Source organism: Heloderma suspectum, chromosome 4 (genome assembly GCF_057233095.1).
Source record: "Heloderma suspectum isolate Gila_16-S chromosome 4, 16-S_ref, whole genome shotgun sequence".
In the NCBI taxonomy this organism is placed as follows: Eukaryota; Metazoa; Chordata; class Lepidosauria; order Squamata; family Helodermatidae; genus Heloderma; species Heloderma suspectum.
In genome coordinates, this window is record NC_139461.1 from 295862531 (window position 1) to 295879936 (window position 17406).

The window sequence follows — 17406 nt, forward strand, 5'->3', positions numbered from 1 at the left end:
CGGGCGTCTGTAATTCTTAACGGGGGGGGGGGGCTGTGCTCGGAAGCCCCCATTTAAGGTGCTGTGTAAGAGGCTGGACTGTTATTTGCAGAATGGTAGAGATTATCCTGTAAAATTTACAAGTCGCTTCTTTTAAGGAGGAAAAATAAACGAACTAGCAAACGTGATTACGCTGTTGCACAATCGTGTCGGTGGAGTAAGCCAGAGAGGCTTACACCCAGGTAAACATTCGATTTCCACGCAGCTGTGCATATTAAAAAAATTCAAGATTTAAAGATTTTTTTAAAGAAAAAAATATTTTAAAAATATACCCTGCGACAACGAATGTTACTTAACCTTGTCACAGCTGTGTTGTAGCTAGCACTGGTGTGAGTTGATCAGCCCGATCCCCATTACGTTTACTGAGAAGTGAGTCCAATTGACTTCACTAAGACTGTTTTCCAAGCAAGCATGCTTAAGATTGCAGCATTTTGAGTGTTTGGTAGACAGACGCAAATTGGTAAGTGGGCACCTTACTGGATTTTATATTTTGGTGTAATGTCTCTTGCATCAGTAATTAATTCAATACAAAACGTAGGCTTACAGTGCAGTCCTAAGGTAATCACTCAGAAGTCTCATTGGTTTGTATCCAATGTTAGCCTTGCTTGGAGTAGACCCATTGAGGTGAATGATGCTTAAGTTTGACAGGCTTTAGATGCAACTCACTGTGTCCAATGAATAAAGCTTACTCCCAGGTAAGCCTCCATAGGATTGCCGTGTTAATTGTTGATGCACCAAGGAGAGGAACAAAATAGGCTTAGTTGAAATCTATCTGCATTTTTATCTGGTCAGGTTTGAGTCATGTTTGTCTTATTCCTTGCAGCAATGCAATCTCTCTACTGTCTGAAAACTCAGGATATACATCTGTAGACCATAATGTGGCTGGCAACCTAGACCATGTGGAATGGGGTTTTGGTTTGTGTCGCAATAAATTCTGGAGCCTTTGGCCCTATATGTAACAGTATACCATCAACTCTAAAAAACAACAAAAAAAGAGCCACACAGGATCAGACCAAAGGCTGCTCTAGCCCAGCAATTCTATTCCCACAGTGAGGGTCTCAGTGTGAACCCCACAAGCAGAACACAAGTGGGAGGGGCTCATGTTGCCCAGTAAACTGGTAGCCATGCTGCCTCTGAAACAGGGCATAATATATAGCTGTCATGACTAGTAGCCTTATCCTCCGTGAATTTGTCTAATCCACTTTTAAAGTCAAGTTGGTGGCCCTCACTAAATCTTGTGGCAGCGAATTCCATAGAGTAACAATGTGCTGTTGTGAAGTGAAGTACTTCCTTTTGTTTGTCCTGAATCTCCTACTATTCAGCTTCATGTGGTGACTCTGAGTTCCAGCATTATGAAAGATGGAGGAAAACTTCTCCCTATCCGTTTTCTTCATACCATGCTTAATTTTATATATTTGTCATGTCTCCTCTTATTCACTTTTTTCCAAGTTACCCCTTGGCCTGCCCTTTTCTGCTCTCTTTCATTTTGGTTCCCCTGTTTTTGGTATGTTTTTAAAGTAACACACACACCCCTTCTTAGAATTGTAGGTAAAGGGGGAGGGTCTTAATACATTCAACCAATTTTTTATTAGGCTTAGACCTTAGAAATCAAACAGGGAGGAAATAACTGATGCTGTGATGGACAGGGCTGCTGGTAATGCAATATTGTGACGGTAGACAACAGTAACCAGCAGGCTTATTTGTAATGTGTGGATCAGAAATGTGTCTGCTTGCAGTGATGATGCAGGTACTCTGCTAGCAAAGTATAGCTCCAACAACAAGGCTGCAGAGTTATTTGTAAATCCAACTGAATTTAATAGTGTGTACTTCTGAGTAAAAATGCCTAAGGTCGGGCCATGAAACATGTACTTGGAGGTAGGGCTGGTTGTTTTGTCTAACTGCTTCTAAGTAATTATGCTTAGGATAGAAGCCATGCTCTGCTTACAGGAAAAGTGTTTTCTTTTTGAATGCTGCAGTTCAGTTATAAACATGTGGATAAAATAGCAGCTGTACTCATTCATGTTAGGCTGCAGTCATGAGGATTAACACTGGTAAACATAAGTTGAAGTGGACAAGGCCAGAGTGAAAAAGGGTTGAAAGCGGGGGTAGAAATCTAGAGCAGCCTTCATCAAATGTGGGGTGTGCATATACACACACACACACACACACACACTAGTGTGTACATGGATCCAATGCATATGTGGGGAACTGTTGATGCAAGATGAGATTAAGAATAAATGAACACATACTGAAATTGGAGATACCATCCATACATGACTCATGAGTCAGTCAATCGAAGTAAACAAGATTCGGTCACAAGGGGCCCTCAAGCCCAGAGATGGGTCTAGGCACACCCAGCTGCTCTCGTTGGGGGCTGAATTTGCATGCAAGTACATGTGAGATTATTACTGTGTCTAGAGAGACAACCACCCTAAATCGCCATTAAGGCCTGATGAAATTGATTGGAACCAGCAAATAAACTCCAGGCCCAAACTCTATCCACTGCTTAAGCATTTGTTTTTTTGACTGAGCGTGGTGACCTTGACGTCAGAAATGGAATTTCCTGGGATATTGGCATATTACCCCACTGGTTTTTCTGTACTGCCATTTCAAATGTCGAATTTGTGTCCATTCTTTTACACAGAGATTTGCCTTATTTGTTCTGTGTAACTATAGAAGGGCAGTTTTAGCAGTTGATGACATATCATGTACAGTAGTAAGGGTAAAGCTAAGAAGAGTAATTCAGAAGTATACTGCTAATAAAGTAGAGTTATTTTAAACAACTTTGTTGGGCTGCAATTTTCAGCCCACATAACTACAGAGTAGTCCCATTAGTTTGCTATTAAGAGGATTGTGGCTCTTATACATGCAGATAGATGTGTGCTGCATAGAGGATTTCATACTTAACTGAAGCTGGGCTGTGAATAAGCAATGTGACCTTAAATATATCGGGAGCCCCCTACATTTTTCTAACCATTTTGTTTAAGGACTTGTTTTCAATTTTGGGTTGCATAAACACCAAATGAGGAAATCGTAATTGGCTTCCATAATACGTAGGATGTGTTCACCATTAGAAATAAGCTGCCATTTTCTGGAGTAGAAATACAAACAACTACAAACAAATACAAATAACTTCCCACCAAGGGAAGCTTGGAAGGCAGCAATGAGGAGAGGGCCTTCTCAGTGGTGGCGTCCATCTGTGGAACAATCTCCCAAATGAGCTCTGCCTGGTGGCAACATTGTTGTCTTTTCAGCTTCAGGTTAAGAGCTGTCTCTTTTCTCAGGCATTTGGCAGCACATGATGAGTTTTAATCTGTCTTGGATGTGTCTTTAGTTATGACTGACTGTTCAAAGTTGGTTTTAGTTATACGTTGTTTGTGTATATCGTCTGTCTGCTTTTATGTAAATGGATCTGAAACTCTGTATATTGTATTTTAATGTTTTAACTTCTGTACACTGCCCAGAGAGCTTTGGCTATGGAGCAGTATAGAAATGTTAATCATCATCAGCATTATCATCATCTAGTTAACTACAAACAAAAGTGCCCAATTCAGTTTCTGATCAGGAAGGCCAAATCCTTCAAGTTCGTCCATGAACATAATTATGCAAATTATGCCAGGTACATTTGATTAGATTTGTGCATACACATTCAGTTCAGCAACAGCAGAAATAAGGATACAATCCAATGTATGCTTCTGAGTAAGTATGCTTAGGATTGTTACACATAGTTAGACAGTTTTTCTAGTGCTGGAATAGGTGCTTTTGTTCTAACTGCAATATAGTGCAGTGAATGAATAATAAAGGAGTAGGAGGTCTAGGGAGCAAAGGAATGACAGCTGGGTTAGTGCTTCAAGTTTTTTGGGTGTCATCACCAAGTCTTGGGTGACCAGCACCTTGGATGATTCATACCTTACCATAAGAACAGAAGATGAGATTAAAATTCCCAGGGACTTGTGAAGGAGCTCCTCTCAGAAAAGTCTCAGGAAGTGCCAGAGCAGATGCTTTCCATGCAGAAGGTCCAGAGTTCAAATTTTGGCATTTCAAGTTGGGCTAGGAAAGACCTCTGCCTGAAATGCTGGAGCGCCCCTGCTACTGGCCTCAAAGTCATCCCCAACTCTGTTGTTTTTTTGGTAGGTTCTGTCACCTTTTGATGCTTTCTCCTGGTGCTTTAAGGGCAGGAGTTGTGCTTTCAAAATCTCTGTTGGAATGCACAGGGTTCTGTGTTGCAAGATGTTATTTAAGTAGTAGAGTAGCTATTGCTGAACTTGTGTGCTTATGTCTGTTTTGCATGCAGAGAGAGAAGGTACAGCTTAACTCATAATAACTCTTGAACTCACTTGAGATTCTAGTTTATGTTAGAGATTGAAGTTAGGTGAAAGAACAACCTTTGGCAAGGTTAGAGGCTCTTGATGTGTCCCCGAGGCAAGCAGTTACGTCAACAGTAGCAGGATGATTTTCGATGATAGTTCCATAGAGAAGTACAGTAAGCTGTGAATAGCATTGCCAACTACTTTTCTTTTACTGGTCCTGTTCTTATGCTTCTAACAGCCTTGCATGCAAAAGATTATGCAGGTTAAAGGCTTTCCTGACATGGAGGTAAAATGATGGGGAAAGCATCATATGTTCAATTTCAATGTGTCAGGCTCTAAAAGAATAGGTTCAGTAAAGAATGTGACAGCCTTACCTGTGCATGTCACAGACTTGCTAATAAATATTTGCATACTTACCTGTGGCAAAGAATAATTGTCCTCAGGTGATCAGTCAGGGGGTCTTTAAGTTGGAAAACTGGCTTAACAAACTGGTAAATAACCATTGGTATATGTGGGCAGGCTATAAAAATGTTTGTGGGCTAGTGGCTCTTTCTGGAGATGGTTCCAAAGTTGGTACAGCCCAAGATGGTCAGTGGTGGGTGGGGATAGGCAGGAATTTTTTTACTTGGGCAGGCTGGGGTGATGGCTACCTTGAGAATTGAATTCGGGTTGTGCAAATGAGCCCCCCAATTAATACTTTTGCCTGTCTCTCTCTTTCTCTCTCTGGATTGTAGGGGATGTACATAATCTGCTTGTGTTGTGAAGAGATTCATTACCTTGGGAGTAGTGAGGGAATAAAAGCACATCTCAAAGGTCTGTGTTGTCGTGGCTTAAGATGCAGTGCTCAAGCAAAGCACTGAAGACTAATGTACTCTGTAGCTGTTCCAGAAATGAAGAGGTATTTGCCACCTGTGCTGGTTATCCCAAAATGGTTTCTCACTATTTATTACATTTCTAAGCTGTTCAATAACTAATGTTCTGTACTGGAACTTGCAGCATTATTTCATAGCCAGATAAACTAGTTTACAGAAAACCAAAACTCCCTGACTAAGAAAGCCAGATCCTGTCATTTCACTCTGAGCACAACACATTCTGTAAATTACTTTAAAACCTTAAAACAATACAAACAAGAACATTAAAAACAGACTATTAAAACTACAGATTTTTAAAGGCTGAATTGAAAAGATGCATCTTTATACCCTTTCTAAAGGCCAAGAGAGTGGGGGCCAATTGTAGCTTTTGAGGGAGCACCTTTCATAGTTCCGGGGCAATGCAGGAGAAAGCCCTTTCACTCATGTCCGACAAGCGGGCTTCAGTGGTTAATGATGCTCTCAAAACTACTAGCACTCCCAGGTGAAAAGCAGTGTGCAGCTATTTTGTCTTTCCTTCTACATATTTTTTTTGGCAAGAAAAAAGATGGAAAGTACTGGTAGAAATCACAAAAAAGGAGATTCCATCATCTGGACTCCTCATAAAATTCTGTGATTGAGGCAGGGTGATTGCACAATAAAAGCCTCATCTGGAAGCACCCTTGATTCCTTCCGTCAAACATCCAAAGTGGGTTAGTGCATAGGGTTTGACTTGAATTGGAAAAAGGCTGGATTAAGTTACTGTGTTGGCCTCTTTATATTAGCATTACTGAGCTGCCATAGGAGAAACTGCCCTATTTCTCTTTAATCCTTTCCATTACAATTGGAAGGTAAATGTCTTTCCGCTACACCAGAGTAAGCGTTATTCTGTCCAAAGTCAAGAACAGAAGTTAATCCATGCATACAGTTGAGATGGAAGAAGGATAAATTGAGAACCCAGCACCTTGCTTGACTTCTAATTCTGATGTGCAGCTATTACAGCTGCACTTGACCCTCTTCTTATGCTTGTAGACAAAACACTCCAGTGGAATTGGAGAGGCAATAAACATAGATCTGTGGTAAAGCAATTTTTAGCCCATTTTCTTTCCTGAGCACAAATAGGTTCAAAGCCTAGTTGAAAAGGGAGATGCATCCATTACCTGCTGGCAAAATGCATTATATAGAGATAGATGTATATGGTTTTAGGTGAGATTTTTTTTCTTTGATTAGTACTTTGAACCTCTAGGTTGTTCTCTTACTGAATAGCTTGCATGAGAAACATTCTAGTGCACTGTACCTATAACAGGACCTATTTTTCCCCACGCTGAGAAGCTTATTCATTTAGAGTCTGCTCTGGTGGTTCCCATTTAACAAAAGCAATACCTGCAGAATACAGATACCTGTTTTGAGTGGCTATGTTTTGAATGGCTCACCGTGTGCTCCGTCTCACCTTCTCCAGTGCAGGGAAATTACAGCTCTCTGTATAGCTCAGTGTCTTCAAAAAGCAACGAGGGCCAAAAATCTCTTTAACATCCAACCTGGGATTTTTTATCTTGCCAACCATCTCCACTTTTTTCCAAATCAAGGATGATGTTTCAGAAATGGCTTGAGGCTTAGCAGTGTTGATTCCAAGCTATCACTTGTCACTGAGAGGAGAATTGAAACAACGAGTTATGTCTAAAAGTGTCTGCTGCTACCAGGGAAGGTGAGCTTGACTTTCTCCACCTCCGTGCAGTTATGCCTGTCAATTTTGCAAAGCTGACGTGATGAATGACAACTTCCCTGGCTGCAGGAAGACAAGTCAAAGACTTGAATGTTTCATTTTAAGCAGAATCATTCATCATGAAACAGAGTGAGATTTTAACCCCAAGTGTCAAATGTTGCTAACATTGAGGATGATTTGGGAAACTACTATAGTTCGTCCTGCACTGAGGACAAATGGGTATACTATCCCTTGTCTTTGCCATTTTATACCATCAGGATTATCAAGGGGTAAAGACTTTCCTGGATTGTATCAGGCTGCAGCTGAGGGATTGCGTGTTGGACTACTGCCTCAATTGGGCGGGGGGCTCCCTACATCTAGAAAACTAGCATGTCTTAGAGCAGGGGTGGGCAGAAGGGAAATCTCCAGATGTTTTGGACTTCAACTCCCAGAAGTCTCTGCCAGTACAGCCAATGGTTAGGAGTGCTGGGAGTTGGAATCTAAAACATATGGGTATGTACTTTCTGCATACCCGTGTCCTAGTGTTCTCCCAGAGATGCTATATATCTATGTACATTGAGTTTTTAAATAGGAAGGCATGTAAGTTCGCACCTGTGGGCTGAAGTGGTACTGTACAGGAATAGCTTCACCACATGATTCTCCTGAAGATGTAAACTAACCCTCAGTCTGGTGAAGATTAGTATGCATGGCATTTATTTAAAGATTCAAGTTTCAAGAGCATTCAGTGAGGGTTAGAACTCTTAATTGTGGGCCATGTTTCCTTAAGCTTAAGCATACTGTGTATTTGGCAATTCAATTCTTACTATAACACTATTCATTTACATAGTGCTTTGCAAGAATAGAAGCATGGATCCCTGTCCCAAGAAGCAAAAATCTAGACATTGAAGTAAAGGAGATAACAGAGGAAGGGGTAAGAAACGGAGGCAGGGGTAAAAGGGGAAGAATATGTGATTATTTCCAGTACACATATTTAGGCTTAGTTCCAGAAAGGTATTGGATTATGCCATTGACTACATGGAAAAAGGACATTGGTCTCCTCTATTTTGTCTCTTCAGCATTCATATTCTTAATATCTCAAAATTCAGTGTAACGTTACCAGAAAATAGCTGTCTTTAAAAAAAGGCAGTTCTGTTTGGGAACTTAACCTTTATGGGGTCTTACTGCAATTATAGATATGATAGATTACATTCTAATAGCAATGGTAGAAGGAAGATTGTCTCAAGCTGGATAAAGATTTGGGGTAGTAAAACATACAGAATATACAATCAGAAGGGCCAGCTCCAATTTGTCTTACAGAATGTAAACAAATATGTGGTACATAGATTTCAAAGATGTTAGAAAACTTAGTTAAAGTAAGAGCTACCATTCTCCATGATGCTAGGCCCTTTTTTTTTTATAATAGGCCTGCCTTCTCTTAAATGACTGGCTCTTCATTTTACATGTAGTGCTGTGAAGAAAATGAGGTGATCAATGTTACACAATGTAGTCTATATCTACAAGAAAGCAGGTAGAATTTAACAAAGCAAGACGCTTAAATTTAAATTCTCAACAAAGGAGGCCGTAATGTTTTCCCTTGGCTGTATTCTTTGAACTCTTCAAAATCATAGGCATCTATCTGTAAAGGCAAAATTCTAAACTCATTGTGAACTGTGTGTGAACTTTTCATCAACACCATATGTCAAACCATGATGCTATTAAGCACACTTACTAGGGGATAAATCCTACTGAACTCAGTGGGACTTTACTTAAGAGTAAATGTGAAAAGGATTTCAGTGTATGTGTTGCATTCAAAAATGCCACTGCAAACGTTTAAAGTCTGCCTGCTACACTTGCATTGTAATTCTTACTTCTTCTTATACTACTTGTGTGCAGTCCTTTAAGGCTACGTGTGCATAGGTTTCAGTGGTTCAGTGCCATACAGCTACAGGTGCACATACTGGAGGGAGAAAAAAGAGGAGTGATGACCTTTGGCAACTGGCCAAAGTGTCACTGATGCAGTTCGCATGTCATCAACAACCTATGGTTAACAAACTGTGGGTTGTTGAAAATGTAGTGGAAGCAAGAGAGCATGTTGGTTCCTGTTCGCATGCTCCTGCTGTGATAAACAACTCGGGGTTGTTTAGTGTGATGTCTGGAACTCTGGATTGTTGGGGGATGAACAACCTAGAGTTTGAATCTAGGGTTAAACTAAACATATATGCATAAAGTGATGGGAATGTGCTGTTAAGCCACTTGGTGATTATCACTTGCAGAGCCTTGTATAGACTAGTCATTTTATCAAATATGTTTGCACTGTCTCTAGTTCTTTCTAAAATTGATTCTGTTGAATGTTCCCTGTACTGCGGTCATGGTATGTTTCCTTGTGTAATTCTGAAGTCAAGTTCATAGCAGTTATTCATAATTATCCAGACATGTTATCAGCAGAAACATTTTTTTAAAGCTTCTAACATACTGGGTTTTTTTAATGCAGGGATTGTTCTCAGTAAAGAGAACGAATGTGTATAGTGGTGGCATGTTAGGAGGTGATCTAACACTTCTATCTCCAATGTGATTAACTTGTGCTGCTTGCCATGGATTGTGGAAAAGCAATGGCAGAATAAGGCTGGACAGTTGGTTCAGTGCTGCAAGCTAACGCTGCATTGGAGGGACATAGAATCATAAAATAGTAGGGTTGGAAGGGGCCTACAAGACCATTGAGTCCAACCCCCTGCTCAGTGCAGGAATCCAAGTCTAAGCATCCCTGACAGGTGGCTGTCCGGCTTGATCTTGAATGCCTCCAGTGTGGGAGAGCCCACCACCTCCCTAGGTAATTGGTTCCATTGTCATATTGCTCTATGAGTCAGGAAGTTTCTCCTGATGTTCAGCCAGAATCTGGCTTCCTGTAACTTCAGCCCATTATTCTGTGTCCTGCACTCTGGGATGATTGAGAAGAGATCCTGGCCTTCCTCTCTGTGACAACCTTTCAAGTCCTTGAAGAGCACTACCCTATCTCCCCTCAGTCTTCTCTTCTCAAGGCTAAACATGCCCAGTTCTTTCAGTCTCTCCTCATAGGGCTGTGTTTCCAGTCCCCTCATCATCTTTGTTGCCCTCCGCTGAACCCTCTCCAGCTTGTCTGCATCCTTCTTAAAGGGCACTGCCCAGAACTGGACACAGACTCAAGATAAGACCTAACCAGTGCTGAGTAGAGGGGAACTAGTACTTCACTGGAGTTGGAAGCTATAGTTCTATTAATGCAGCCCAGAACAGCATTGGCCTTTTTTGCAGCCGCATCACATTGTTGGCTCATATTCAGCTTGTGATCTACCACTATTCCAAGACCCTTCTTGCTTGTAGTATTGTTGAGCCAAGTATCCCCCATCTTGTAACTGTGCTTTTGGTTCCTTTTTCCTAGGTGGAGAACTTAGCATTTATCCCTATTAGATTTCATTCTGTTGTTTTCTGCCCAGCGCTCTAGCCTATCAAGATCACTTTGAATTTTGTTTCTGTCTTCCAGGGTATTAGCTATCTCACCCAATTTTGTGTCATTTGCAAATCTGATAAGCATTCCCTGCACCTCCTCCTCCAAGTCATTAATAAAAATGTTGAAGAGCACTGGGCCCAGGACTGAGCCCTGTGGTACCCTGCTCGTTACCTGTCCCCAGTTTGAGAAGATCCCATTGATAAGCACTCTTTGAGTCTGTTTCTGTAGCCAACTGTGGATCCACCTGATCATTGTTTCATCTATCCCACTTTGAGCTAGTTTTCTCATCAGGATATCATGGGGCACTTTGTCGAAAGCTTTGCTGAAGTCGAGATATGTGATGTCCACAGCATTCCCACAGTCCACAAGGGAGGTTACCTGATCCAAAAAAAGATCAGATTCTTCTGGCCGGATTTGTTCTTGGCAAATCCATGTTGGCTTCGAGTAATCACGGCATTGTTTTCAAGGTGCTTACAGATGGATTGCTTTTTAATCTACTCCAAAATTTTCCCAGGGATTGATATCAGACTGACTGGTCTGTAGTTCCCAGGTTCCTCCTTTTTACCCTTTTTGAAGATAGGGACAACATTAGCCCTCCAGTCATCTGGCACTTCACCCATCCTCCATGATTTCTCAAAGATAATGGACAGTGGTTCTGAGAGTTCTTCTGCCAGTTCTTTTATTACTCTAGGATGCAGTTCATCTGGCTCTGGAGTTTTGAACTCATTCAAAGTAATTAGGTGTTCCTTGACCATATGCCTATCGATCTCAAGCTGCAATCCTACCCCTTCAGCCTGTACTTCGCCTTTGCCAGGGGCGTCATAGACTGTCTTTCAGGAGAAAACTGAGCTAAAGTGGGAATTGAGCACTTCTGCCTTTTCTTTGTCATCTGTTATCATTTTGCCATCCTTATTTAGTGGTTGAACCACCATTTCTTTCCTCTGTCTTTTACTATGGATGTATCTGAAGAAAGCCTTTTTGTTGCTTTTAGCATCCCTTGCTAACCTCAGCTCGTTCTCAGCTTTAGCCTTCCTGACACCATCCCTGCAATTCTGTGCTACCTGCCTGTACTCTTCCTTTGTAGCTTGGCCTTCCTTCCACTTCCTATCTGTGCTGTGTGTTTTTTTGTTTTCCGGTCATCTTTTTGTGAAGTCACATTGGCTACTTCTGGTGTCTTCCGCCTTTTTTTCTTGTTGGAGTTGTTTGTAAATGTGCCTTGAGAATTTCCTTTTTTAAAAACACCCATCCGTCTTGGACTTCTTTTCTCATTAGACTCGCTTGCCATAGGACCTTACTTATCATTGGTCTGAGTTTATTAAAATCAGCTTTCCTAAAAATCCAGGGTACAGGTTTGCTTCCTTTAGAACCAAGAACTCAAGTATAACATGGTCACTTTCCCCCAGAGTTCCTGTAACTGCTGCTTGATCCACGATGTCATCTCTGTTGGTTAGGATCAAGTCAAGGATAGCCGATCCTCTAGTTCCTTCCTCTGCTTTCTGTAGGAGGAAGTTATCAGCAACACAAGTCCGGAATTTCTTGGAGGGGCCATGTTTTGCAGAATTTGTCTCCCAACAAATATGGGGGAAATTGAAGTCCCCCATTACTACTACATCATGCTTCCTTGAAACATTGGCTGTTTGCTTTTCAAAAGTTTCATCCTTGTCTTCTCCTTGATTGGGTGGCTGGTAGTAGACGCCGACCACCATGTTCCTTTTATTATTTGCTCCATTTATTTTAACCCAGATGCTCCTGATGGGGCTACCAAGCTCTTCCTCCTGTGCAGAGATGTATATTTTTAACATATAGTGCAACCCCACCTCCCTTTCTGTTCCTCTCCTGTTCTTTTTGAACAAGTTATGTCCTTCAATTGCTGTATTCCAGTCATGAGAGTCATCCCACCAAGTCTCAGTTATACCTATCAAGTCATAATATCCCTCCTGTATTAAGAGTTCAAGTTTGTTCTGCTTCTTTCCCATACTCTGGGCATTAGTATATAGACATCGAAGACCATGTGCTTCATGGTCTGGCTTTCTTCCTACATGTTTGTGAGGACTATTATTGGGCGCTATCAGAGCTGTTCTCTCTGTTGTGGTGCATGAGCCTTCGTCCATTGCTACCCCCAACTTTATATCTCCCTTCCCCGTAGCATTCAGTTTAAAGCCCTCTTGATGAAGTTCTTCATGCTGTTGCCAAACACATCCTTCCCAGCCTTTGGGAGGTGCAATCTGTCACTTGCCAACAGTCCATCTTCCAGGAAGTTTATAGCCCGTGGTCCCAAAATCCAAATCTCTCTCGTCGGCACCACCTTCGTAGCCAGTCATTCACCTGGAGTGTTTTTCTTTCCCTTTCTATTCCTCTTCTAACTACTAAAGGGATGGATGAGAAAACTATCTGGGTCCCAAACTTGAGTTTCCTTTCCAAAGCTTCAAAGTCTGATGTGATTTCTTCGTAGCTCCGCTTGGCGGTATCATTTGTTCCCACATGGATGAGAAGAAAGGGATACCTGTCAGTGGGCTTTATGAGTGTAGGCAACTCTTCAATCACGTCTCTAATCCATCCTCCCGGGAGACAGCATACCTGGCGAGTCCACAGGTCTTCGCAACATACTTGGGTTTCTATCCCATGCAGCAAGGAGTCTCCCATTACTGCTACTCTTCTCTTCTTGTTGTAGGCCTTGGTTTCATTGCCTCTGCTTGACCTTCAGCCTCTTGCTCACTCTCATGCAGGTTCCCCTGTAATTTTTCCTCCGCGGGCTGTCCTCCAGTCTCATCCTCAAGTACCTGGAAACAGTTCCATAGCTACACTGCTTCCACTGGTGTAGATTGGCTTGTAGTTCTTCTGCTCCTGTCACCCTTTTCCAAGGAATATCCTCTACTTCATTTTTCCCCACCTCAGCATTTTCCTCTTCTGCCTCAGCTTGCTGTTGCTCTTCTAGCTTCTGTTCTTCACTTTGCTGCTGCAGTTCCACCATTCTGTCCAAGAACTCTTCATGTTCTCTTATTCCCTGGAGGGTCGACACTTGCCGCTCCAGTCCTCTTGCTTTTTCTTCCAGCGGCGTTATCACCTTGTACTTGTTGCACATGGAGGCCATGTTGACCTCAGGCAAGAAAACAAATATTGCACACACTTTGCATGTCAACACCACTGGAGAGTAGGGATGGCGGAGAATTTCTCCCCGAATCTTCGGGGGGCCGAGCACCAACGCATTTGGCCCCCTGAAATCGGCGGTGAAATTCTCCGCCACCCCCCAGGATGGGACTTAACTTTGGCGAATGTCCCTCCTGGCGGTGGGTCCCGGCGGCGGCTCGGCGGCCTTTTGTCGGGGGCGGGGGCGGCAGCTGGTCTTCCGACCAGCTGCCGCCGCCGCCATTACAAAGTGTAAAAAAAAAAAAAAACCTCCCGTGATAGGCTACGTAACGATTAACGTAGCCTATCACGGCTGACTTTGGAAATCTAGCCGTGATAGGCTACGTTAATCGTTACGTAGCCTATCACGGGTTTTTTTGGTTTTTTTTTTACACTTTGTTTCGCGGCCGGGGAGACGGGGTGCTTCTCCCCGGCCTGAATTTCGGCGAGGCGGGAAGCCTCCCCCCCGGCCTGAATTTCGGCCAGGCGAGGCGGGACGGCTCCCCCCCCTCGCCTGAACTTCGGGGGGAGAAGCGAAGCGCCTCCCCCCCCACCGCGAAGCACCCCTGCGAAAAGGTAAGTGACTTTCGTACATCCCTACTGGAGAGTCTTTTCCTTCCATAGTCTCTATTCCCTTTATGTTTCTAGTGTTCTGATTGTTCTGGAATAGCCTGTGCTTTGTCTTCTGTTCACTGGAGGTTAACAACAGAGTCCCACTGGTATGGAAGTGTGTGTTACAAGAAAAAGAAATTAAAAAAAAAAGTTAGGGGCCTCCCCCTTGACCTGCCCTGCCGAACTCACCACTTTGCCTTTGGCTCCTCTTCCACTGCAACTCCCCTGGCAAGCTCCTGTTTGCTCGCTCTGATCACTCACTCTCACTCTCTGGGAGCTTGCCTGCTTATATAGCTCCTAGACCAACTGGAGCAGCTTCCTCTGCTCTGCTGTGCTCTGCTGTGCTCTGCTCAGCTAGGAGGTGGGAAACAGACTGAAACTTCCTGCCCATACAGCTGTTGGGAGTACTTATGTCTAACTACATGTGTTTCTGTATTGAAGATAGAGCCTACATTCTGACTTGTAGTATAACTTATGAGTGAGACATAGGGCCTGTTAAGGTGATGGTCTGGGATTCTATTTCAGGAAATTCTACATCATACCTCTTGCATTCAGGGTGATCCCAGGGCTCACTTCTCCCTATGATGCAAACCTGACACTTGTTCCTGAAAATCCCCAAATTGGTGAAATTCCACAAGTGAAGTATCACCTGAACATTCTCTTAGTGGAAATGTTGAGGGTGTGCATCTAGACTACTCACTTAATTTGAGCTCTTGCTTTTCAGCTGTTAAGTGTCATCAGTAAGAATGTTTTACACATGCATGAGGTGTTGCTGGGATTTGGGGCCAAAATTGAGGTTGGGTAACTTGTTTGTCTCTAAGGATTACATCTTTGGTTTTCTTTTCTTTTTTTACCATGACATGTTCAAAATGGTCTTTGGCAGCAAATCTATATTCTTCCCAAACTGGAGTACTGCCGGAGTCTTTCCCATGATGAAGATGAAGCGTGGAGTTACGCAAACATATTGTGAGGACTTACCAACAACTTTCCATTTGTGCAGTTAAAACATTGCCTGCGTATGATTAGGGCTTGGAGCACCCCTAAATCAGTTGGAACCAGAAAGACTCCTGTTGGGGTTTTTTTTTTCTTTTTACTGAAAATAATTGAAAAAACAGTGCGGAGTGTGTAGAGATAACAAATGACGCATCTACACGACTTGGTGACAACGTTGCACCAAGTGGGAGTTGAGTGGAGAGTTCCAGCACTTTATTTGCCCCTCTCCTTGGATTCTGATCAACTTAACTAACTCTGGTTTGCTTTTTGTACTTTTAAATGAAACCAGGGATTCGTCCGATTCTGCTAAGAGCCATAGGTTCAGAGGTTACCCACCTGCGGACATGACACATGTATGTAGTGTGTTTATGTACTGTATTATGTGGGAAGGAAAAATCAATCATTGGTATATGTCAGCTTTGGTGACTAATTCGGTTGAATTAATTACGTTTGTGGCTGTGTCCCTACATCAGGCCGGGGCAGACATCAAGCTTGTGGAATCTATTTATTATTTTATTTTATTATTAGATTTATTAATCGCCCATCTGGCTGGTCACCCAGCCACTCTGGGCGATGTACAACATACCATAAAACAATTTAAAACAATAAAATTCTACCATAAAAAATTTTTTAAATACCCTAACCCACCCCAAATGCCTGCCTGAACAACCACGTTTTTAATGCACGATGGAAGCTCATTAAAGAGGGGGCATGACGGAGTTCCCTAGGGAGGGAGTTCCACAGAGTGGGGGCCACCACAGAAAAGGCCCTCTCCCTCGTCCCCACCAGTCTAGCTGTCCTGGCTGATGGGACAGAGAGAAGGCCATCCGAGGCTGATCTTGTTAAGCGGCCTGTCTGGTGTTGCTGGAGGTGCTCCTTAAGATAGGCTGGGCCGGAACCATATAGGGTTTTAAAGGTCAAAACCAACACCTTGAATTTGGCCCGGAAAACAACTGGTAACCAGTGCAACTCCTTCAGCACTGGAGTGATGTGATCTCGCCGGCAGCTGCCTTTAATCAGGCGAGCCGCCGCATTCTGTACCAGCTGCAGTTTCCGAACCGTCTTCAAGGGTAACCCCACGTAGAGCGCATTACAGTAGTCTAAACGAGAGGAGACCAGGGCATGTACTACCGATGGGAGCAGATGGTCGGGAAGGAAGGGGCGCAGCCGCCGTATCAGATGGAGTTGATACAGCGCTGTCCAGCTCACAGCTGACACCTGAGCCTCCATGGACAGCTGGGAGTCCAAAATGACCCCCAGGCTGCGGACCTGGTCTTTCAAGGGTAGCCGTACCCCATTCAACACCAGGTCAACATCCCCCAGCCTCCTCTTGTCTCCCACCAAAAGTACCGCGGTCTTGTCAGGGTTCAGCTTCAGCTTATTCCTCCCCATCCAGCCACTCACCGTCTCCAGACATTTGGACAGGGATTCTACTGCCAACCTTGGTGAAGATTTGAATGAGAGGTAGAGCTGCGTGTCATCTGTATATTGATGACACTGCACCCCAAACCTCCTGATGATAGCCCCCAGTGGCTTCACATAGAAAAAACAAATCTACTTTGTTTTTTGCTAGCATCTCACAATCCACTGACCAAAGCCAGGTGCAAAATAGTGTCTCTAGGAATGAAGCCAGGTGTAAAATCATGGATCAGGGAGCAGAGGCTATTACTGTATTCCAAGAGCCATGGATCTGGAAGAGCTGCATGCACAAGTGCAAGTCTACATCTGAGTTACTACAGATCATGGATTTTAACAGCCTAATGGATCGGTGGAGACATATTTTTGTTGCTGCTGTTAAACAGTTGGACATCTGTTGCCATCCATCCATCAATTTGCCAGTAGATCCCCATGTATTTTCTGTCTGCATCCTTGGGTGAAATTGCCCATGAGTGCACTCCATTTCCTAACCATCATTTGGACTTCCTGTAGTGCTGTCCCAAGAATTTTGGCAACTACATCATCACTTACTTTTCTTTTAACTTGGTTGGGTCTGTGCCCCATCCATCGCAAAGACTCTGGGTAGGAAGTACTAGAATTATCTTTGGGTGTTAATTGCTTGCTCAACACTCACTACTTATGACTCCGTGCTTTGCATGTGGCAGCTTAGGAAAAGCTGCAGTTCTCTCACTAGTTTCCATTGCTAACTAGAAATCACTAGCTGTTCGATTGCTAAGTAGAAATACAAAAAATCCCCAAATGTCTGGTGAGTGTGACAAGTGGCCAAGCCTACCTCCAAACTTTGAAGTTGGAGAGATGGGTGGGGATTGTCTGAACAGTTGCACCGTGATCCCCACC

At 43.1% G+C, this 17406-nt stretch overlaps 1 protein-coding gene across 2 annotated transcripts in view; it reads left to right on the forward strand.

Moving 5' to 3' along the window:
- The window catches only part of VAPB (VAMP associated protein B and C), a 59545-nt gene that overhangs the window by 1066 nt on the left and 41073 nt on the right, over positions 1 to 17406 (forward strand). Inside the window, exon 2 of one of the 2 annotated variants that reach the window (XM_084854263.1) lies at positions 138 to 221. The exons of the other annotated variant lie outside the window; for it this stretch is intronic. Coding sequence (XP_084710389.1) covers positions 138 to 221 — 84 coding nt within the window. The remainder of the gene's footprint in view (positions 1 to 137; positions 222 to 17406) is intronic. 2 annotated transcript variants of the gene reach the window in all.